The sequence below is a fragment of the Cydia splendana genome, chromosome 16, assembly GCF_910591565.1.
Source record: "Cydia splendana chromosome 16, ilCydSple1.2, whole genome shotgun sequence".
NCBI lineage: Eukaryota > Metazoa > Arthropoda > Insecta > Lepidoptera > Tortricidae > Cydia > Cydia splendana.
In genome coordinates, this window is record NC_085975.1 from 8,709,815 (window position 1) to 8,735,821 (window position 26,007).

Below are 26,007 nucleotides of genomic sequence, written 5' to 3' on the forward strand. Positions count from 1 at the left end.
CCGAATAACGATATTCCGAATTTGTTGTTAATAAATAAAGGTACCTACGTTTTTACGGGGGGTAGCAGTTCTAACGTAACCTAAACCTACTTTTTTAAAAACAGTTATTTACTGTAGGGGTCGCAGTTCTAACCTAACCTATACCTACTTTTCTGTAAGCAGTAAGTTTCTAGGGGAGGGAGGGTCGCAGTTCTAACCTAACCTACACCTACTTTTCTAGTAGCAGTTGGTTTCTGTAAAGGTCGCAATTCTAACCTAGCCTAACCCACTTTTCTAGTAGCAGTTGGTTTCTGTGAAGGTCGCAGTTCTAACCTAACCCACTTTTCTAGTAGCAGTTGGTTTCTGTGAAGGTCGCAGTTCTAACCTAACCCACTTTTCTAGTAGCAGTTGGTTTCTGTAAAGGTCGCAGTTCTCACCTAACCTAACCTACTTTTCTAGTAGCAGTTGGCTTCTGTGAAGGTCACAGTTCTAACCTAACCTAACCCACTTTTCTAGTAGCAGTTGGTTTCTGTAAAGGTCGCAGTTCTAACCTAACCTAACCCACTTTTCTGGTAGCAGTTGGTTTTTGTGAATGTCGCAGTTCTAACCTAACCTAACCCATTTTTCTAGTAGGAGTTGGTTTCTGTGAAGGTCGCAGTTCTAACCTAACTTAACCCACTTTCTAGTAGCAGTTGGTTTCCGTAAAGGTCGCAGTTCTAACTTAAGCCACTTTTCTAGTAGCAGTTGGCTTCTGTGAAGGTCGCAGTTCTAACCTAACCTAACCCACTTTTCTAGTAGCAGTTGGCTTCTGTGAAGGTCGCAGTTCTAACCTAACCTAACCCACTTTTCTAGTAGCAGTTGGTTTCTGTAAAGGACGCAGTTCTAACCTAACCTAACCCACTTTTCTGGTAGCAGTTGGTTTCTGTCTCAGGTGGTTATCTGGACCTGAAACCAGACCTAGACCCGGACTTGGACCTGGACTTGGACCTGGACCAAGACCTAGACCTGGACCAAGACCTGGACCTGGTCCTGAACCCGGAACTGGACCCGGACCAGGACTCGGACCAAAACCGGACTAATCCCAATAAGGCCTAGTTTCTCCTCTGGGTTGGTAGGTCAGATGGCAGTCGCTTTCGTAAAAACTAGTGCCTACGTCAAATCATGGGATTAGTTGTCAAGCGGACCCCAGGCTCCCATGAGCCGTGACAAAATGCCGGGACAACGCGAGGAAGAAGGAAGAAGGAGGAAGGGAAGATCCCGTCCATTCCTGGAGATTTGAAGGAGTCAAAGCTGTTTATGGCCCACTGCGTGCGCTGCGGGCTGATTACCTCATATGTCTGCAGCCACTCGTCCTCCGACGGAGTGGTCTCCTCCTCCTCCCAACTTACTGGGTGCGATATCACGCAGTCCGGGAAGTGTGTTTGCACTAGGACCCGTTCCGCCTCCTCCGGTGAGTTGGTGAGAGAGTTGTCAGGCTTACGCAGGGATCCCAAGGTTATGGTTGAGTTGTTAGAGAGGACCTTCCTTACCCTATTAGCCTGCATGGTGGTTTCAATGTCTGTACAGAATTTGCGCGAGGAGTTTGTGCTTCTGTACCTAAGACGTTTCTTGTACTTGGCCTTGGTGGACTTGTAGCTATCCCAGTCCTCGTCAGTGCCTGTGTTCATAGCTCTGTTTACTTGTCTCCTCATCTTGCCCCTGAGTCTCTCCAGCTCAGGTCCCTACCAGTTGTTCTTCCTTCCACTTCTTGTTGATGGGGTAGTTAAAGGGTCATGCCTGATGGTAGCAATCCAAGATGGTGTTTGTAAGGGTGCTTACCTGTTCTTCTATTTCAGCTGTGCCTACTATCTTCAGGGGACCCTCCTGCTGTTCCAGTATTGTGTTTAAACGCAGGGTATAGAGGTCGCGATTAGTCCTGCGTGGGTCCCTTCTAGGCACTGCTGTGAGTGTTTTTAGTAGTTTTTACCTGAATGTCGTAGCGAATCCACCTGTGGTCTGAGCACGACACCTCCTCCGATACATGCCAGCCTGAGATGTGTTTCGATGCTTCTTCAGATGCTAGGGTCAGGTCAATGATTGTCCTGCTGCGTCTGTTTATGAATGTCGGTTTCGAACCTGTGTTAAGGAGGTTGAGGTTTGTAGTTAATAGGTACTCGACAAGCTTCTTACCTCTCTCGTTACCTGTGTCCATGCCCGCTCACCTTATGAAAGTTATGAACGAATTACGAAAGGATAGCAACTCCCGCGCGAATATACCTCTGCGTGATTGAAATTTCTGGCATAGAGTATTCGCACCGCGTGAAGGTGGGCGGTAGGGCCCTACCGTCGTCTTTCAAGGTCGAGTTTAAGGCTAAAAGAGTACCTAAGTTCGGGTTTCTCTTATGCGCTGTGGGCCAGATTACCATCAGCATTTTACAGTGGTTGTAAATACGACTGGCAAGTTTCCCTGCTGCCTCATTTTGGCGCCCCCCCCTTGGACGGCGCCCGGGGCACGTGCCCCCTCCAGCGGCTCCAGCCCCCCCCCCCCCCCCCCCCCCTAGTTACGCATCTGACTCTGATTACCTACCATAAAATATAGGTATAAAGTATAATGATGCCAAACTTACTAGCCCCTCCCGCTCATACCCCTGTACACCGCACCGCACGTGCCGTTAAGTGGGTTAGGTTAGGTTTGAACTGCGATCCTCACAGAACCGAAAATAAGTGGGTTAGGTCAGGTTACAACTGCGAGCCTTACAGAAACGAAATGCTACTAGAAAAGTGGTTTTGGTTAGGTTCGAACTGCAATCCTCACAGAACCGAACTGAACTGCTATCAGAGAAGTGGGTTCGTAAGGCTAAAACTGCGACCCTTACAGAAACGAAATGCTACCTACTAGAAAAGTGGGTGGTTTTACCTCCTTTTCTACATAGTGCTCCAGACTATAATCTTAATCTTTCACCGGCCCCCATAGAAGTCGGTTTTTTTTTCTTGAAAATTATTTTCTACTATTTTATGTCGAACTATACGAGTAAGTAGGTGCAACAAAGTCAATCGCTCTATATAATTTGTGTTCTCAGTTCGGGGCGAACTACTAGTAGGGTACATTAGGTACCTACTTATATTACGTCGAATGATAGGCAAGAGAAGAAATTTAGAAAAAGTGGCGTTTCAAATTTGTTTTGGCCCGGAACTCGGAATGTAGAATGAAGACTGCAGATTTGTTATGGGGATAAAAATAGAATCGTCCAAGATTGTCAGGGTCGTGAGATGAATAATTCACTTCAGGATTTATCTCATATGTAAATTAAGATTTGGAGAACCAAGTTAGATTTTAATGTAACATTATTTTACTCGAATATGGGTCATCTAGCTGTTGGCATAATTTGACTTAAGTAAATAAATCTAAGATAAATTCTGCAACGTGTAAATCCTCATCCTACACTTTATAAATCAAAGTCCCCCACCGCGTCTGTCTGTAGGTATGTATGTATGTTCGTAATAAACTCAAAAACTGCTGAATGGGTTTTCATGCGGTTTTCACCTATCAATAGAGTGTTTCTTGTGGAAGGTTCAGATGTTAACTACGAGTTCGTAGCTTTTGGCGTCGAGACACTCGGACCGTGGGGTAGAGGAGCGCGTGGGCTCCTTAAGGAGTTTGGTAAGCGGTTACGGGAGGCAACAGGGGACTCTCGCGCAGGCAGCTGTCTCGCGCAAAGGATTGCCATCGCTATACAGCACGGGAATGCTGTCTGCGCGACGGGCACCTTGCCTTGCCGAGGGGCTTAGGCTTAGAAGGTAGGTTTTAGGGATTTTTATTTTTTTGATAGCAGTTGTTTTTAAACACAAGGTGTTAATTGTTAATTAAATTGTTAAGGTTTTGTGTGTTACATTGTTAAGCCGCGGACGGATAGACAGACGGACATGGCGAAATTATAATAAGGGCTCCTATTGCCTTCGGATCCCTAAAAAAGGCTCAGTGTAAGTATTTTACCTAGTACCTAACGTAAGAGTTCTTAGGATTTTTAGGATATTCAATTTACGTTATCGTAGGTAGGTAATTAATGTAATTATTTACATTAAGTACATATTGTATAAAATATCAATATTATTATACCGACGTTGTATCTGTAAGAGTAACCATCTTTATCAGTCGACACGTGTTATTTTAATACCATCTAATTTAAGACTGGGCCAACCTTCTTTACTGCTATTTCTAGCGAAAGCAACTTATTGACAAAATGTCGATAGGTATTTCCTATTTAGTGTGAGATTTCAGCTCAACCTTTTTATACCACGATGGTGGCAAACAAGTGTAAGTGACCAAGATAAGTCTGCAACGATTTTAAACGCAGTGCAAGTGTTATTTTAAACGTCAAACTTCTATGAAATTATGACGTACTGCGTGTGGCTATGTATCTATATGATGCAGTTTTGTGTATCTAACTATTACTTGTAGATAGAGAGTATCACAAAGAAAGTATAGGTACCTAGTATTAGGATTAGCACATTTTAATATTCAGCTAGCTACCTATCTCTTTCATATTTACATTACACGTGCGTACGTACAAATCGAGAAATAAGAATAGAAAATAGAGTATCTATAACGACTATTTCAGCTGAAGCTATGTCTGGAAGTCGAGGACACTATCGTTTATTATTTCTGTAAGAAACACTAAATTAGAAACAGTAGCAGTAACTAGGTACCTACATGTAGAAAAACAACCTTATTTTAGATTGAAATATTTAAATGCGTGTGTCTATATTAATTATATATATAACTGACTGACTGATTCATTAACGCAGAGCCGAAACTATAAAAGCTAGAAAGTTGAAATTTGTACACCGGATTACATTTATAATGTGTACAAGAGATAAGGGGTTGTGCACAAATCACGCGAGGTGTATTCGGCTACTTTTTGATCCCCCTCTCCCCTGGTGATATTTGGTGAGGTTTTTGGCTACCCCCTCTCCCCCACACAACCTCACGTGTATTTTTTTTTTATTTTTTCATTCGACCTAATTTTAAGAAAAATTGTATTGTATATAGAAAATCTTGTTTATTTTTCTGTTTTCGTTAAATAGACTCGCTATTTTGAAGTGCAGAGTGAAGATTTATGTTTAACGAAACCGAGAAAAAGTATCTACTCATTAAATATTATAAGTAACTCTCCGTCGTAGAACATTCAAAGGTTGTCTATTTTTTAATAATTGAATAACTTGAAAATAGGAAACTTCTAAAACGACAAGGTTATGCAATAGGTACCTATGTGTTAATACTATGTGTTAAACTTTTATAGTACCGTGGAATGGGGTTACTTTGATCAATTTCAAAATTGATATGTATTTATCTCCCCGAATATGGATTCTAAAAATAAATAAAAAAAATGACAATATCGGTTTTTGCTCCTCTATCGATTTCACCAATAATATTTTTTTTATTACTAATGTGTCCTTTGAAAAAAAAATCTAAAGTGGTGATCAACTTTAAACTTAAACTGCGGTTACTTTGATACCCCCCTTTTTTTCGACGGAATTCGATAGTAACCCCTATAGGGAGTAAAACTTCAAAACATTACAAAAAAATCCGTTCGCAGGTTTAGGATTTGTAAGGATTTTTTTGCATTTGGGGTTACTTTGACAAAGAGAAAAAAGGTTAGTTTAGAAAAAATCATCTTTATTGCAAAAGAGTCTCATATTTTACTTATTTAAGGTAAGAAGCATAATTGAACAGGAAAAAGCTATTAAAATTTATTAACAATATGTAATCAACAATACGATGATGTTCGGATGCTTGGCGTATCGACAGCCTGCCTTCGACCACTTCTGTCACAGCCCGGTTTAAAACTTTTTCAGAGTAGTTCCTATATGCTCAGGCATTATTCTAAAACAATAATACAAAAATCAGTTAAAAAACTTTCAATATCTAAATAATCTAAAAAAACTATATATGTCGTCGGTTGTCATTGATCAGTGTAAACCCTTATAGGCGATCAATGACACCCCATGCCACAAAAACCGAGAAACTAAAATGATTATTATTTGCAACAAGAATCGATGTTATAGGCTGATACATGCCTGATTCAATGGATTTCATCAAATTTATGTATTTGCTACATAGAACATTGTACATTAGAAGTTATACAGGCTATTAAAAGTACACAAAACTGATACTTACATATTTTAATTTTTTCCCCATCTATCGATGTGCTTGATCCCACAGACACAAATCCACCACAAATCACAAACTGACAGTGACGTTCAATCTTGCCAACCGTAAAAAACAATCCAAAGGGTGCGGTCAGAAAGCGTAATATTCGAGTTTGAACATGAAGTAAAGTTTTTATCAAAGTAAACCCAGGATTCAAAGTAACCCCATTCCACCGTAGTGACGTTCCACATAAGAAGTTATGATTAGAATACCTATCTCCCGTACTTAGGTAAATAGGTGTTGATATTGATACGCTGGCCCCATATCTCACGTCCGGCGCTCTGCCAGGAAGCCAGGGACGGCAGCAGACGACGCCCAAATTGCTAAGTGTCGCAAACTTAAATATGCATTTTTGAAAACTAATTATGTATAATTGCGGCACTTGCGATTGAAACTTTCGGTCCTTGGTCGTCAGACACCAAAAAACTAGTAAAAGAAATTAAACTAGTCTGGATGTCTGGCGAGCTGGCGCATTTTTTGCGCAAAAACTCAGCCTCACTGTGCAGAGGGGGAACGCGGCCATGCAGTGTCCCTGGGAACAATGCCTCAGGCTAATTTAGGTTTAGACGATCATTTGTTTAATCTCTGTTTTAATATATATTTCAATAGGTATTATCAAATAATAGTAGTTATATAATGTAGGTAAGTAAGAAATAAGTTGGTGGCTAAGCTAAGCTAAAATCAAATGCCAGCTTACGAGTATATATCGTGTTGGTGTTTTATACTCACCTATTTTGGCATAGGCTCATTACACAGCGTTTAAACACACAACAGATACCTAAAAGTTAGCTGCATTCACAATAAAATACCTACTGTTAATGAAAGACTCGTGTAAAGGCAACAGTCGGCATCATTAGTCTTACTGTAATGTCTGTAATAGACTATACTAATTGCCTTCCCACGTGGCTTTTCCTGCGGCAAGCTTAATTTTTCCCATGTCAACGTTTATATCTAGAAAACTAGACACGGAAAAAGTTTTCCTTTTCTAATTACGTAGGTAGGTATTTATAATAAACATAAATAATGTGCTTAGAAATAAATACCTACGCAACGCTAGCATTCATCTGCACCACAGACACGGAATGGCTAATTGCCCCAACGTACTGAAGTACTAAGTAAATACAAAATACCTACCTAGGCTACTGCATGGCTTCTAACAATGCAACTCATCGCATGCTGAATGCAGCATAATTAATAAGTAAATAAGGGTATCAATTTTCTTTTTCAGACGTGCTAATAGGTAGGTACACATAATGGAGTCACTAATAGAGATTACATTGCCAATTTCTTCGCCTTAATTAAGTAAGTGAGCTAGCTGAGAAACAATAGGTAATGCACAGTGCACCTGGAAAATAAGTTTTTGGCAAAAATTTCATTTTTGGTACAAGCTTTTATCGCTGACTGTACTTTTCTTACGACAGACAACTAATACTCATCGAGACAATTCTAAAATCCCCTAACACAATTAGGTTGCGTTGTTTCATCACAGAGTTCCTATGGCCACCTCCTGTCTCCATCATCAGATCAGTTCGACAGTACCATAATTATTATTGTATTGTCATCAGAACTACATACAGCTGCCAATTTTCATGACGCTACGATCCTTGGAAGATGGTTAAATTAGTTACCTTAGATTCCATTACACAGTTACATACAGGTCGAGAGTTCCTATGGCTACCTCCTGTCTCCATCATCAGATCAGTTCGACAGTACCATATTATTGTATTGTCATCAGAACTACATACAGCTGCCAATTTTCATGACGCTACGATCCTTGGAAGATGGTTAAATTAGTTACCTTAGATTCCATTACATAGTTACATACAGGTCGACCTAATAAAAGCTTGTTAAAAAGGCGGCGCACGTGTGACCGTAGGGTATGTTATGGATGTATGCTTTTTAATTTCATTTTAATACCTATCAACCCTCCTAATTAGGATAGGAGGTTTAAAAAAAATCTCTATGCGCCGCTATTGAGGCCAACACTTTTATTTGTTATTTTATAGAACAAATGTAAGAAAGAAAACGAGTACCTAAGTAAAAAAACCGGACAAGTGCGAGTCGGACTCGCCCACCGAGGGTTCCGTACTTTTTATTATTTGTTGTTATAGCGGCAACAGAAATACATCATCTGTAAAAAATTTAACTGTCTAGCTATCACGGTTAATGAGATACAACCTGATGACAGACAGACGGACAGTGGAGTCTTAGTAATAGGGTCCCGTTTTTTAGGGTTCCGTAGGTATTAGGGTACGGAACCCTAAAAAAGACAGAAGTATATCTTGTTACAGAGCCATCTATGTTTTAGTTTAAAACATTTACAATTTAGTACACCATAATCTATTAAGTTTGTCTACTCGCCGCTAGATGTCACTAAAAGAAAGAGTTTATATTTTTTTGTTATGGCAACCCAAAACAATCATTCATTCTTTCATTCATTAAATTTTGACAATGACACACTTCCGGATGTCAAATTGGCACTGGCAGCTGCTGTCAATTATTTACATATTTGTTGAAACACTTGTTACCAAATAAATGTTTAATTGTGTGGAAAATAACAATTACTTGGGTGCTAAAGAAGTCAGGAGTAACGGCCCAGGAAAAAAGACTACGAATGAAAACATGGGACTCTGCGATGAAGGTATTTATGCACATTCTTTTTTAATCGTCATCTTGGTACCGTGTTGAGGTAAACAAGATAATTATCCAAGACATTTACGTATATATTTTTCGTAATTTTACAGTACGTCTGTGATTATTTAACTAGAATTAACTCTAGAGTTTATTTACTGCGACAGTGCGACAGAATGTTGGTTTGTTTAACAAAGTGACAAATGTTTTCAGTTTGTTTAGTTAAAGGTGTTTGGTTTAACACTTATCCTTCCGTGCAATCTCATCACGGAACTAATGTACGAGAACAGGTTTGACCTCTAATCTTGTTTACACAATGTTTATGCTGGAGATATTATGAATAGCAGGGTTATCTACCAGTGTATATTTAGGTCAATGGAATGATTTAACATGCTCTTATTGACAGTTTATGAAGCCAGCATCGGCTATTAACAACGTTTAAAACCTTATTATGGTGATATTATCATACAAGTTATCAGAAAACACTAATGTACTGTTGTCATTTGTAAGTGTGTGTGTGTGTGCAGTACAGTTTTAATGCCTTTATAAAGTTACTGTAACTGTCGAATTTAAACTGTTGTGAGACATACTAATATTGAATAATTTTATGGTTTAGACTCACTTGTTTCTCTCCTCTTGTGGGCTCTCCGAAACATGTTGTTCGAGTGACTTAAAACAAGTGAGTCTAAACTGTAAAATTATTCAAAATTACTGTAACTAGGGTTGCCAACCGTACTATATTATATAGTATTGTACTATATTTTGGCTCTCTGTACTATATACTTTTGGAAAATATATAGTACGCTAAAATACTATATTTCCGATTAAACATATATTACACTCATGTTTAGTATTTTATCTATAAGTACTATATTTTTTTGAAATGTACTATATTTTTGATGCCTTATTCTGGAAAATACTATATTCCACCAAAAAAAAGTTGGCAACCCTAACTGTAACTGTATTCACTACTGCATTTTTGTTCTCTATTTCGTACCAAAAATGTTACAATTACACAATATAAGGACAATTAAACAATTTATAACAAATGTCTATACAGACAGACATGACAAAAGTATAAAGGAAACTGAACTTATAATAGGATCATAATAGCAGAGAAAATTACAGCAATGGAGGAAAATCATGAATATGTATAATATAGTAATCATGATTTTCATGTGAAGAAGAATTGATATGAAGTTATAGAACTTAGATTACACCTTGACAATAATTGTTTCAAGAATATTTATAGTAATGTATGCTTGGCAGATCAATTCCATGTGTAGGGTTGCTATAAATATGGAAATGTTTTAACCAGAACAATTTGAGTATTTTGACCTGGACAATTGAGTAAAAGTAGTTTATACATAGGACACCATGATTTAAACCAGGATATGTCAGGTGTATTGGAACACTTCAACCATAGTCTAAACATTTCTATGGGTTGCGAGTGAGTGAAGGTAGACGGTTACCACTTACTCTCACTATCACATTTATGCACAAATGTGCCAGGAAAAATTGCAGCTTTATTACACATACAAGGTCAGAATAATCTAAAGAAAACACATGCAGCTTCTGAACTACTGAAATTGATTATTCTAAACAATCAACTCAGCACACAATCTGACATCAAACAAACATCCTCTTGCTATAACAGTCAGTTTATACCAATTGTTTATGGGTACTTAACAACAATACAAAATAAAAACCCAAGATCCACTAACAATCATTCATGGCCAATTCATAATGAATAAATGATTGTTTACTTTACTTTATTACGCAATTATGGATGTGCTTATACTCGGGATTGAACCCAGGTTATATTTTTGGTTATAAACTTATCTTAGAGATTCATTGCCAACTAGGCTAAAACGCCTTAAAATATTAGGATAGACAGCATGTTAGTGTAGTTTCGCATAAAAAGAAACCATAACGCGGTCAGCGCTTACGTCTATTGCTCACAAAGTTCTCATGATAATACGACGCTCAGTACGCACAAGAGCCAGAGTTATAAGAGCCAAGCGCCTTAAGGTCCCTTTTCATTCAGTACTACACATATGTAGCGCACGTGTTTTGTAATGCAAAGGCTGGTCGCCACTGCAGTACTCTAAGAACACAATTAGTTCCAATTGTGCGTGCCTCCGCGCTCGGCAATTGAACGCCCAGTTACATCGTTAAAGCTAGCCTGGACTGTATGGAGAGGACACACAACAATCTAAATTATTCTTGTTAATTAGCTTATGCCCACGACTTTGCTAATATTAGTAGCAGAATGTTTTGTTTTGTATAAAAAAGCTACTTGTCCAATATTTTTTTACTCAGATGTTGGTCCCTTTGATACCGTACCTACCTAAATCGGAGGTGCCGAACTAAATTAAAAACGGTACAGTTATTTAACTACAAAACATAGTTAAAAAAATCATTAACTTTAGTACAAGAAACGCGTAATTTTTGACACATGTTCAATAAACTGTCGCTTTATGTACCGGATGCAGTAGGGTCACGTAATGTGCTGCCAAATCCGGCGCTTATCAAATTGGCTATCTAGCCGTCTAGCCATCTAGAGGTAGGTGTAGTTATCTAAGAAGTGGTCCAGTAAAAAAGTACCTGTGAATTATATGGTATATTTTTTTGCTAATTATGAAGCAGTTTTTTTTTTGTAATTTATGGTTCATATAAGTACTATAAAACAAAATAATATCGATAAATATGAGATTGTTTGAGTTTTCTCATTTTTATTGCAATGTACTTTAATTTTTTGAACAGAACAATTTGATAATATTTGTTGGCCGTTTTCTACAATGCCACAAATGAAGTTCCAGTTTCATAACTTTTTTATGCTTTTAAGAACATCATCTAACGAATAAGCTATTTCAATAAACTGAAATTTATCTTGGGTAGTTAGGAAGTCTCTCCAATCTAACCTATGACAGAAGTCTATGGAAGACAAATCTCTGTAAAAATGGCAAATATACAAAAGTAGAAATTCCATAAAACTACCTCAAAGTGAAGTCAAATAAAAAAAGTTTTATATAGAACGAAAAAGAATTTGATAATGTATTAATTCGCTTATCAAACTTATAGAAAAAACGATGTGTATGAGACATACCTTATAATTTCCTTCAAAAGACACTGTTCAAAAAGTGTCATGAGAGATGTAATATAAAACGCGAAAACTTTAATTCACCCTTTTATATTAAATACGAGTGTATTGTAAAGAATAGTATCTACAGATCACTATTACAAATTGTTACAACATAAAATGAATAATCCACATAATGTGCTGCTACTTTTTTTTCGGACCACTCCTTAATAGGTTACCTAACTTGGAACCACAGACCTAGCATAACAATAAAAAGACGTACAATGTGGGGCAAAATATTGAACGATATGGCGCTGCACGGCTTTGTACTACTTAAGATTTTCCAACCTTAGCATATGTATGATATGTATAATATTCTTCTAGTTAAATAGGTAGGTACTGCATAATGTACGCGACTATACAGCGTCATCTTCATCTATTTCAGCCTTAAATATTTTGCAACGCTTCGTTCGAATTATTATTTCTTTATCTATGCTTACAACATACAAAATAAGATCAACTCCAGCAATCATTGAGTAGGCCAATTAAAATAGATTTTTTCGAAGAATTACAGTTCGTTTTTTTTAGCATTAGAAAGAACTTGTAAGAAGGTAAGCAATCATGACATGTCTTTTAATTGAAAAACGCTTTATAAAAATCAATAACTATTACTTATGAAAGCAGAAGAATATAAAAGATCGTATTAGATTCATAATTGTTACATATTTGCCGTAACTTATTTTTAAAATGTGTTATTCAATTAAAAGACACATCAAGATTGTTTACCTTATTTCTAATGCTAAAAAAACGAACTATAGTTCCCAGCAGGCTTTGTTATTCAACAAAAGTTCAAAATAGACTGTGGAATATGTACAAAAAATTGTACCGGGGTCTCAGGAGGATGCTAGTTTTCATATCGTACCTATAGTTTGTTGTGCCTACAGTCATAATTATGAGTTAGTCATTCAGTTGTTTTCATGCTCTGCAATGACGGCAGTGAGTCATGTCGCGATTGACCCACGATTGGAGATTCCGGGAAAAATGTGCGTTTATTTTAATTTATGCAAGCAAATTATAGTGTATTTGCTTATTGAATACTTAAATGGTGACTGTCACAGTAGGTAATCAGTTAAACAAACAGACAGACTGAAATCTGCGCTTTTGTTCCATTATTTAAAATCATAGTATGAGTTATGCTTTTTTCTCCGTATTGTGGTATATCTGCCTCACCACGCATAAAAGCCGTAACATCCATTGGAAAGCTATTTCAATTTACATATATAAAATGTATTGCGCGAGAATACAGTAAACAATTTAATGATTTCCCAATGACAAGCGTGGTCACTGTGGTCAGTAGAGAAAACCCGTGAAAGAATACGTATTTGGGATCCTTACAATACCTACTTACCATTGATGGTAATTTAAAATACAGGATTTTTAATTCAAACGGGGCAGTGAGGTTACATCAGAATATCAGAAACTAAAAGAGATGGCTAAATTTGCTCTTAGTAACTACTTACAAAGTTTTTACAAACAAAAAGAACAGAATTTACTCATATTAGTTTTTTGTGCCGTATTACGATGGCATAAGATCTAAATGTTACTTACGTCAAAAACGGTTAGATTAGGTTAGGTGGGTAAACAACTTAAACAATTAGTTAATTTGATCACCCAAAATTATTATAAAATATAGTCTAATATTGAAATTACTCTTTGTACCCAGTTAAATCGTTTGTCCAGTTCTACCGTCCAAAGTCCATGTTTAGTAGAACATTCTGTTGCATCATGAACTAAGTTCAATCAACTGCAATATAGGTATTTGTTATTTAAAAACTGCGCATCTATGTGGATTACATATCGTTATTCTTGTTTTTACCTAATTCGACACGAACGACTGCTGCAGGATTAAGAAAGCAAAACACACTCGAAAAACGACTTCTTTTTCAACAGTTGAAAAGGGATGCACGCGATTTCGTGGGCGTATTAGTCGTTAGACTGCCCCCATCACTGCCTCTTAGCTTAGCATTCCCGTACTGACTATCAACCCACATATCACAGAAAGTCTTAATCAGTGATAAACAGATTAATATGTACTCACTATGTACAATTACAGGACTAGAGATAGATAAATTAAGTAGTTTCAAAACCAGGTACATTTGTAGTAATTGATGGTCATTTTAACTGGTTAGTTAACTGTTATTTAAGTAAGTTTCAAATAATTTAAGAACATGCCCTCTCACTTATGTTGTCCAATTGTCTCAAAAGCTTTACAGCAAAGCAAAGATACACATGCAAGGTTGCTTATAATTAACTTTATCTCCTTTCTGTCCTTTTTTTTTCAAAGTTTTTTAAGAATTGCAAAAGAAGCCGACTTGTTTTTGGAAACAAAATTGCCCTAACCAAAACATGTTTTTAGAAGTCAAAAAGTTGTCAAGTCTTGTGTTTTTAATATTTTAAAGTAAATTTAACTACTCGTAATTTCTGCATCAAGAGTCAGACGTTGTCTGGCGTTATCTGACTCGAATCATGTTATTGTAAATTGTAAGTACATATGTATCAATAATTTAATCACTCTTTATCACAATTAGCTAAACATCATATTATAAATAATCAATAAAAGCTTCAAAACGTGAGTTGATTTAATTTAGAGTAATAACAATCGGCGATAGGTATATCAATACATTTTTACTTTATCGTCCTGAAATAAAAATGCATGTGGTCGCTGTTATTATCCTACTTACGAAGAAGGGATCGAGTATCGATGTATGGCGTCGTTAGATTTTTCTCAGTTAGAAAACTAAACAATTTGCAATAATATGGCTATTCATTTATTCTACAATTCGAGATTTATGTAGTTTCGATGACAAACAACAAATATATTAACACATTGAACCATTGACGTCATACCCACGCCGGCATGCCTAACACGCGTGGATTGGAGTGGTTGTAGAAACACGAATAGGGTCACTATGCCGGTTAACAAATGCTGAATTCGTGCTCTCTTCTCAGGAACGAAAGAAGAATATTATGTACGAGCCTAGTGTGCGCCTGAAGAATTCCTATACAGCAATGAATTACTTCGTAGACGCATTCAGAATATTGTTGTGGAATGATGGTTTGTTCATAATTTCCTGCAGTTCGTATGAGACAAGCCATGATTCGACGCCCGGCCCGTTTAAGAATTGAAAGTCGCACAGACAGAAGAATCGCTTGCCGTCTGCGCTTTGTTACCGAGTTACCAAAAGTTAGACCGATTTCACCGATTTAATTTGGTGACATGTATAGGTCACTAGTGGTACGGTTTATGCAAAAGAATTTTCCTTTATAACTGCGATATAAGGTGCAAAAGTGCAAACTTGAACATATAATTTACTTTACTTTCGCCTCTCCCATCTGCTACATAAATCAATATACATAAATAAAAACTATCCTAAACCAAAACCTAAATAATTAAAATAAAGAGTACAAAAATCACCGAGGGTTTTTGTACCTACTCCAAATTAGCCAATTACTCAATGATCAATTCTATCAGTTGAAAATGATGGCAAGGCATGGTTATGTAGCATTTACCTGTTTCGCATTAAAAAGCATGGCCGGATTTCCCCCTAGGCCCACTAGGCCCGGGCCTAGGGGCCCAGGCAACCTAGGAATGGTTTTGAGATGGGAAGGGGGCCCCCCTAAATTCTAAGTTCCAAATGCTTAAGAGCCGGGACTGTCAAAAAGAAGAAGCAAATCATTTTGTAGAAGTAAATAGTATATGCTCTATACGCTTTTACGACTCGACCGGGGTGATGGAACGGGGAAGATGTTGATATTATAATATAAATAAAAAATGTCTGCACAAATAAACTACTTCTGTGAGCGGCGCGGAATGACGCACAACGTAATATGTAGACAAGATAGAATAATGTTTTTATGACTAGAACTGGTTATGTCACAGTCGCAAACACCAATAAATAGGTACAAGTTAACACAAAATGTTACGTCACCACAGAAGGCAATAATCCTTATATTTGATACCAATGGTAGCTGAAACTGATGTTAATCTTCAAAATATGACTCGCCGATTGATGTTGTAATTAACGTCATGCTCATGATTGATGCATTGTAAAATTTGTAAATGCTGGCGAAGGATGTAGAATCGTAGATCCCAAAAATTTCCTTCTCTTAAATTGCCCTGAAGATTGAAGCAAAGTATCTAACGGTGGTATTCCAGCTGTCCAATATATTGGTCCAATGTCATTGCGTCTCACTCTCTCATTAAGCAACATGCGAGACAAAATAAACATTGGACAAAGAAATTGGACAGGTGAAATACCACCCTTAAGAAAGTAAAGCTATCTATAGTCGAAAATCGCCACCTCACCTGCTGCCTCATAGGTACACCTTATTAGGTAATATGGAGGGCGTAAAAGTGTTTCCTAGGAATCCTCAGATGAAAGATACTGACATTGACTTGAAGTAGTGAAGCAGCTGATAAGCTGGTGACGCTATTGAACAGGTGTTACGAGTTCAACAAACTCACCTTTGGACCTGTATGTTTACCAACATTACCTACACTTCTAATTTCTATAATCGTAGCGTGCATGACGCTCTATGGTGGAGGGTGTGGTTCAAGATCGTTAGTATTATTTGATAAGAAGATTAAAGGTGCGCTAATTTAACATATTCTTCATTTTTTTTATTATATCAAAACTGAAGTGACAGATGAAAATAATATGCCATATGCGTCATATGCGATGCGCCGAATGTCAAGAATTTGCATATTTGTTCTTATTAAAAATGATGTCTGAATTAATACGAAATTAATTTATTCCATCTAATTAAATAAAAAATTGAAATGTGCACGTAGACACCTAATTTACATAGGCTGACGAAAATGACGTGCGTACCTTAGAGTTTACTTACCATAATAATATTTATTTACCATTTTATTAGCCTTGATGTGTGACTTAGCCTTGACTGCTTGGATGGTAGTAAATAACGTTTCCGTATGTGTCAAATATTACATAACATGTTGAGTTGAGGTAACACTTGATGTCTAATGGACTTACAGTGCTTTAGCGCGGCACCGTGTTGTTGTTTGGCTTTAAACTTTTAAAGCAAGGAATACCTAGCCAAACTAATAGACATAATAGAAATATGCCTATACCAATTAATAGAAACTCAAAAATCTTTACTCCGCCGGTTAATAAATCTTTAATTATAATTATAAGTTGAATATAAGTATTCCCTGTTCTCTAAAACTGCTGTATTTCTTCGATGAGTTATCAAGATAGTAAACTTGTGCAAATAATTTTTCGATGAATGAATATTTCGCGGTCATATAAGTAGGCGAAGTAAAACATAAAAGTAGTGTCCGACCGAAGGTTCGGTTTCGGTTTCGGTTTCGGCCAGTTTCGGCCAAAAAATCATGTTTCGGCTGTAGTTTCGGTTTCGGCCAAAAAACGGCCGAACCTTTCGGCCGGGCCGAAACTTAGGAAATGGTACTTCGTACTATGAAACTAAACTATGTGACAAAGACCAAACGTTGGGGAATAAGTAGGACAACAATATTAATATGTACCTACATATTCTGATTCATGTATAGGTACAGAAATAAATTGGTTTATTATAAAACACAATTCCACTAATGAGGGCGCCACTAGACGGTCGACTCAGTCTTTAGAGGCTGTTAATACCTATAACGCGCACACTGTCTAATTGTATCGGAGTAAATGAGATAGCAATGTCGCATGTTATTGGGCCTGGGCAAGGGAATAATAAGAAAATTCATCATCTTCCTCGCGTAATCCCGGAATTTTTGCCACGGCTCATGGGAGCCTGGGGTCCAATTGACAACTAATCCCAAGAATTGGCGTAGGTACTAGTTTTTACGAAAGGGACTGCCATCAGACTGACCTTCGAACCCAGAGTGTAAACTAGGCCTTATCGGGACTAGTCCGGCTTCCTCACGATGTTTTTCCTTCACCGAAAAACAAATAGTAAATATCAAATGATATTTCGTATATAAGTTCCGAAAATATTCATTGGTAAGAGCCGAGGTTGGTACCTGCGACCTTCGGATTGAAAGTCACACGCTCTTACCGCTAGGCCACCAGCACTCAAGGAGATATCTCGCTTTTCCATACAATGGACATTGGTTGGAGTCTGTGCTCAACTACTTATCCTGAAGCCTGAAGCACGGCTTTGACTTCGCATGAAAGTTCGCCTCACTGGGGCACTTCGGACGTTTAGGCCCAGGTGAAGATCGGTACCTGGCCTTGCGATATTGTCAACAAAAAATTCGCGCTCGCTGCGCTCGCGGTTTTGGTTGACCCTGTATATACACGTTAGCTTGACTGGTGAATGAATAGAGTTAGATCAAGAAAATTCTACAATTATTTTAATAGCATACGCAGTGCAACTAGTGCAAATGTTATTTATACGTCATTTAATTTCATAGAAGTTTTGACGTTTAAAATAAGACTTGCACTGCGTGTGTTATCAAAATCGTTGCAGAATTATCTTGGTCTAACTCTAGTAATTTTCTTAAAAAACTGCTTAAGTAACATCAATTTCAAGGATATTTGGGTGTTGACAGCCCCATAATATGTGTGTAAAAGCGGTTTTATGACATTTTTTCAACGATTTTAACAAGTCTACAAAAGTTTCGGTTTCGGTTTCGGCCGAAACTAGAGCCAAAGCCGAACATTCGGTTTCGGTTTCGGTTTCGGCAAAAAAACATGTTTCGGTCGGACACTACATAAAAGGTAAACAGAGAGTAAAAGGTATGGAAAAAATAGGTATAATTCAAAAATTACGAGCAAGTCCATAGAAGATAGCTCTGATATTATGCGGATATACACTCGCGATCAAAAAAATCGACTCAAGCAACATTTTTTACTTTTGGTCGTTAGGTCGTTTTTCCGGAAAGAGGGAAATATTTTAGTAAAACTTTGAATGCAATTTTATTACGAATTTATTCAGCTACAAAAAACAATAAAAAACAACGATCTCGCTTGCGTAGTTTTTAGGTTATTGCAGTTTTTGTACAAAATGGCATTTTGCATGGTTATGATATACCACCCGCGTCACAAAGGAGTACCTTGACGCAGTTGGCATTCCGACTCTGAAGTGGCCACCTCTGAGTCCCGATTTAAATCCTATCGAGCACTTGTGGGATTATCTGAAAAGCAAGGTTCGAGCTCGCGATCCCGCTCCGGAGACAATTTTGGCCCTGAAAGAAGCTTTGGTCGAAGAGTGGGAAGCATGCCCCCAGGATACCATCAGGAAGCTGATAAGGTCAATGAAGAGACGCATGGCATGTGTGAAAAAGGTTTTTGGTGGTAACACCAGGTATTAAAGATAAAAATAAATTGTTATTCGTACATGAAAATGCTTTTGTTTTATTTTCGTTGTTAAGGTCATTTTTGCACCCAAATTTTACACCTCCTTGGTATGATCGCTTGTTTTTCATGAACTGAAATTTTTCGCCTGAAAAACATGCTCGTATTGAAAGCTTACACTGTTAGCTCTAAAATGGTACAGTTGCTTTTTTGATCTCATGATTGGTTCCGGAGATATTAAACGATGAAATTAAAAATTAGTTTGAGTCGATTTTTTTGATCGCGAGTGTATGGTTTTATCAAATTATGACAGCTGTTATTAATTAGATAATAACTTAAGTCACATGACTTTATTAATAGTATCCTGCTTGTAGTGTAGATATGTTGTTTGCGCGAAAATTATTATTATTTATCTGTATATAATACAATACAGGATGGTGGACCTCATTCCTCTGATATGATTAGGTATCTAAGTAATCTCTAATCTCCTTATCAATGTAGAAAAGTGTAGTGTAGAGTATACATGTTTGTTACTTTTGATTGCTAATAATATCACATCACTACTTGTTCATGTCAAGCCCCCTCAATAAAAATAGTTGTGCCCTCTTTATTCGGCGGTTGAGAAAATCAGAGACATATATACCTTTGAATGTTATTTAATAAAGTAATTAAGAATTTCGTACATTGACCTGCCTGTTCCTATCTCTATCGCACACGCATAATTATTATATTGCTGTCCTGCCGATGATGCTGGCGTTCAATGCCTATGTGCAAGCGGGACAGCATATACTTATATAATTACGCGATAAATGGCGGGGGTCAATGTACGAAATTCTTTGTGCTTAGTATCCTTACTTTAGTAACTTTCCGCGCCCCCTTGCCTCCTTGCTACGCCCCCCACCCGAACGCCCAACCGCCTGATTGGGAACTCCAAAATTGCATCTGCATCATTGGACGTTATTGGACATTGGACTTGCAAATCGTGACTGCAAACCGAAAGTCCAAAGTCCATTTCGTCACTGATGTTTCTGCAAGTCACGATGATGCGAACATGTAATCAGAAAAGCCAGCGGTTTCATATAAATACTATGTATGTTAGTAAAAACAAGTAATTGTGGTTCACATCACAAGAGATTTTTGCTTTATCATCACAAAACTGGATTTTTATATCCGTCTTCAGTCTCTTTTTGTGGTCCGCAGGTGAAAAGACACACATCGTATTGACAACTATTATTTATTCTGTGGTATTGAGCCTATACTGTTCTTCTGTCTGTCTGTCTGGGGGGCATAGTCCGTGAACCGTAATAGATAGACAATTGAAAATAATCTCCTATTTCGGGCAATAACAAGTAATAATAAAAATATGGAGTTAATAGCAAAGCGCCTTAATTTATAGAGGCTTCGGGTGACCATAGGGGTGGCCTGTATTTCGCTCAGCGGCTAGCCTTCTGGGCACCCTACGAAGCGATCAGGACTTGGAACAATTTTTTTATTTATAAGTTTTTAATTATATTTCTACCCATTTATATTTTATTCAAACTTAATAGGGTATTTATATATAAAGGTATGGAACAGTTCATTTCGCGTGGCCCGACATGTACTTAGTTTGAATGAATGTTTTGTTATTTACTAACTTAGTAAAAAGTCCCATATATTTACTATAGAACAGATTAGCTAGCCAAATACGTAGATATTTTTTTCACTACAGAGGGGCTTGTCACTGTGACAGTGACAAGGTACGAAATGGGTCGAAAATTAAATTCTGTCTGTACCAAATGTTTGTGAAGTGAAAACTTCTTTAGCGGCGCTGTGCACTTTTTGTGATGGGGAAAAATGTTAAACTCGCGACAGGTCACGTGACCGTAAGATTCGTAAGACGTTGGTAAGACGTAAGACGGACACGTGACCTGATCGAAAAACTGTTACAATGTCATTGAGTTTTCACTTCTGCCGGCACTCCCGGAGTGCAATCCGGTTTTTTTTAATAGGGACAATGTACAGTCAGCGGCATAAGTACATACCTACCTGTGCTTTATGAATGAATTCCAAAAGTAGGTATGCACTTTTGCAGCTCGCTGTACATATCTAAAAAGCTTAATGGATAATCCCCACATAATTTAATCCTTTCCAAGAAGTTGTTATTACTTGGCTCTGACGTAATGTTCGGCAGGAAAATACGTAACCAAATTAAATCCTTAAACCACAGCAGGGTATTTGTATATAGATACCTGCTTATTTCATCACTCTGGCTTGGCTCATAGCAGGTCGTGCTTTACGTAGATATGACTCCCAAGGGAGTACTGAACGTTTTTTTTTTTAAACTAATTTTAGGAATTACGTTTTCTAACGGGAGATTTTTTGTGGTATTTTTTTATTCTACGATTTTTCGTCATTCATGGTATAGGTAAGTAAGCTTCATGGTTAAAATTCGTGTATATTTTATTTTATTTGTTTATTTTTATGGCTAAGAAAAAGTGAAAGAAAGTCGCTTACGTTGGTATGGCCATATCCAAAGACGCGAAGGCGACTATGTGATTAAGAAAGTACTCAACATACCAAATTCGGCCAGGGGCCCCGTCACTTGGTGGAACAACATTAAGAAAGAGATGGACCAGGACAACCTTACTACTCAGTAGTACTCAGACAACCCAGAATAGAGTTCTCTGGCGCAAATGTACAGGGAGACCCGACCCCAGATAAACTGGGAACATGGGTTGGACAAAGAAGAAGATTTTTATGGCTAAGAAAAATAAACATGTCTACATTTAATATACATTATGTTAAATCGTGGCTATGTGCTTAGTTATTGTTTTTCATAGCCCACGTCAAAAAAATTGGCAAGACCCTCCACTATAGTACGGGAAGTAGTGTCATAAGGTGCAAATTTTGGTATCGGATGAATTCACTTAGCACAGATGTAATATACGTAAAGCTAAGCTAATTGAGCCCGGTAGACATCCGCCACCCCCTGGCAGGTAGGCAGGGGGGGCAGTAAACTTTCAACTCCTTTTAACCCCGTTAGAGGATGAATTTTTAAAAACGTTGAAATTACTTTTCTTGAGTTCTAATAATAAATGCATATATACAAAGTTTCAAGCCCCACACTCTTAAAAAAATCTGATCTCCATACAAATTTTCAACCCCTATTTCGCCACCTTAGGGGACGAATTTTCAAAAACGCTGAAATTAGTTTTCTTGTTTTTCAATAATATATCTTTTAACCAAGTTTGAAATTCCTAGCTTAAAATAAAACATGAACCCCATACAAACTTTCATCCCCTTTTTAACCCCCTTAGGGGTTGAATTTTTCAAAATCGCTTCTTATCTCTTGTACACATTATAAATGTAACCTGGTGTGTAAATTTCAACTTTCTTTTCTAGCATTTGTAGTTTCGGCTGATAATAGTAATGGTTGAATAAAAAAAATTGCAAACCGATTTTGATTAGAGCGTCAATATTTTTATTTTTTTCTATTAAACTGTACATTAAATGTCTCAAAAATGAATTCCTCATGCCCGATTTATCTGGAAATGATACCAAACTCTAGGTGGTAGGTAAATAGAAGCCGATATGGTATGTGTAACTTTGGATGCCCCCCTGCCTACCCACCAGGGGGTGGCGAATGACTACCGGGCTGGATTGGCTTCGCTTTACGTATACTACATCTGTGCCAAGTGAATTCATCCGATACCAAAATTTGCACGTCCCATACATTGGGTGACACTACTTCCGTCACAATATACGTCCGCCTTGAAGTATTTAAGAAATTATTCAACCCCATTATGGACGTTTGACTTCACAAAATTGTCATATACCTATATGTCACTAAAATAACTTTTTTCCGCCCCTGCGGCGGTAGCACGGTCGCATTTTCATCGCTTGTCACGTTCTTACAAGTATGTAAGTGCGAAAGTGGCGGGCATAGCCACAGGCGATAAAAATGAAACCATGCTGCACCCGCTGTACTTTAGTCGTTTATAAGTAAGTACGTATATCTATAACACAAATTACACAATATTTAATTTATATGACGTCCTATCCAGGATGTCGTTTAGTTGGTGCATGTTTACGACGGAGATTCCAAACCTAATGCGCTCTCCGTCAATACTGTTATCAAACTATACTATAACTCTCACATTCCAGTTTCAGCCAGTTGTATGTCCCTTGTTTTGTTGCAAATGTACCTTCTAGTGGCGAGACGTCAATAGAAATTTGATTGCCACCGACTTGCCTATTTTGTCATAATAAAGCAGCAACATATCCTACACCTACCTATACCTACTTTAAACCACCTAAATTATTATTTTTTATTTCGGAAATTACTTACTATAGAGTTATAGACTTATAGAGGGTTAACGTGTACTACAACAAAAGCTTAAGCTAACTTAACAGAATATTACCATTAAATTTGGTGTATCCAAGACGTTATAAAAAGAAACGGCCTTTTGTGGACTTGATATTAATATAAATCTCAGTGCCACTTGAAAAAAACACAAGGAAACATAATTAATATTATAAGCATTCAAAAACGGTTCTTCTAAATGACCCGTATACAGATAATGTGGTTTCGAATAATAGATTCATTAATTACAGTTTTTAAAGCTTTGTTTTTAACAATTTTAACCGTTTTTTATTCAGGAACAAAATACTACTAACAGAAGCAAGATAAGCTTGACAAAAATACTAATGTAAAAAACTTTAATACTCACATAAATCTGGAATATGTACTTAGGGTTAGAACAAGAAAAGTCTGCAACGTTTTTGATAGCCCACGAACTGCAAGTGTTATTTTAAACGTCAAACGTCTATGATATTATGACATGTAAATAACACTTGCACTGCGTATGCTATCAAAATCGCTGCAGACTTTTCTTGGTTTAACTTTACTTACCTTACAGTTTTAGACTCGAAAATCGTGTCACATAATTAATGTATTCAATTCAATGTATATTTATAATAGTACGTATTTAACATTACTTAACAACGACGTTAACATTATTTAACAATTGAGTGTTATATAATGTATAAATTATAGATACCTGTTACTAGTGTTACATATAACATTGTATAACTAGCGTGTGGGAGTAGGCTTTACAATGTGGTTGACGTTAGATGAATTAGAAGTTTACATTGATGTAGTTCTAAAAGTTGGTACTACTGCAGGTAACTTTTTGTATTTGTATTTATTTATTTGCTGAATATGGGTTTACAAAGGTGTACAATAACATATTAATTAGTTCAACCATACCCTGCTTGGTGTAGCATGCAAAATTTAAAGTATAGTCGCACTAATAACATAAAATTAAGATAAAAATATGGCTACAAATATAATGACCACCAAAAAATACTTTGGTACCCTAAATAAAAAAATCATGCTTACCAAAAAAAATTACTGAACACCAAAAAAATAAGGCCTAAAAATACAAAAGTACCACCGTTTTAATTACGACAGCACTTCAAATTGTATTCAAACACCAAATATATTGAATTATATATATATTCACCAAAAATCATTAATGATCACCAAATCTTGAAGACCAAATTAATGCGATATTTTCACCTAAATAAACCACTATGATTACCAAAAAATGTATACATACTACCAAATAAAGTAAACTGATGCCAAAATTACTAGCCCCTCCCGCTCAACCCCCCGTACCCCGCACCGAATACCCACCTAACCTAACCTACTTTTCTAGTGGCATTTCGTTATGCTACTAGAAAAGTAAGTTAAACTGCTATCAGTTAAGTGGGTTAGGTTAGGTTAACACTGCGACCGTTACAGAAACGAAATGGTACTAAAAAACCGGGCAAGTGCGAGTCGGACTCGCGCACGAAGGGTTCCGTACCATAATGAAAAAAAAAACGGAAAAAAATGCAAAAAAAAACGGTCACCCATCCAAGTACTGACCAAGCCCGACGTTGCTTAACTTTGGTCAAAAATCACGTTTGTTGTATGGGAGCCCCATTTAAATCTTTATTTTATTCTGTTTTTAGTATTTGTTGTTATAGCGGCAACAGTAATACATCATCTGTGAAAATGTCAACTGTCTAGCTATCACGGTTCGTGAGATACAGCCTGGTGACAGACAGACGGACGGACGGACGGACGGACAGCGAAGTCTTAGTAATAGGGTCCCGTTTTACCTTTTGGGTACGGAACCCTAAAAAGTAGGTTAGGTTAGGTTTGAACTGCGACCTTTACAGAAACGAAATGCTACTATAAAAGTGGGTTAGGTTAGGTTAGAACTGCAATCCTCACAGAACCGAAATGCTACTAGAAAAGTGGGTTAGGTTAGGTTTCAACTGCGACCCATACAGAAACCAAATGCTACTAGAAAAATGGGTTAGGTTAGATTTGAACTGCGACCCTTACAGAAAAAAAATGCTACTAGAAAAGTGGGTTAGGTTAGGTTTGAACTGCGACCCTTGCAGAAAAGAAATGCTACTAGAAAAGTGGGTTAGGTTAGGTTTAAACTGCGACCCTTACAAAAATAAAATGCTACTAGAAAAAGGTGACAAAGTGGATTAATTAATTTAATAGGATAACGATATACATATTAAATATTTGCACATTTTTAATTAAAATGTGGTTACAATTTTGGTGGTCATTTACTATTTTTGGGTTTACAATTATTATTTTGGAGTCATTTGCTTTAATAGGATACCAAGATTTAAAAATTTGATTATAAATTTACATTAAAATGGAGTTCTAATTTTGGTGGTCATTTACTATTTTTGGGTTTACAATGATTATTTTGGTGTCATTTTCTTTAATAGGATAGCAAGATGTAAAA

General features: G+C 37.0%; 1 protein-coding gene across 2 annotated transcripts in view; it reads left to right on the top strand.

Annotated features, from left to right (window-relative positions):
- Window positions 1-26,007, top strand: part of LOC134798194 (hepatocyte nuclear factor 4-gamma) — a 62,931-nt gene that overhangs the window by 21,600 nt on the left and 15,324 nt on the right. Inside the window, exon 1 of one of the 2 annotated variants that reach the window (XM_063770555.1) lies at window positions 8,636-8,810. The exons of the other annotated variant lie outside the window; for it this stretch is intronic. Coding sequence (XP_063626625.1) covers window positions 8,705-8,810 — 106 coding nt within the window. The 5' untranslated portion in view covers window positions 8,636-8,704. Of the gene's footprint in view, window positions 1-8,635; window positions 8,811-26,007 lie in introns of those variants that run through there. 2 annotated transcript variants of the gene reach the window in all.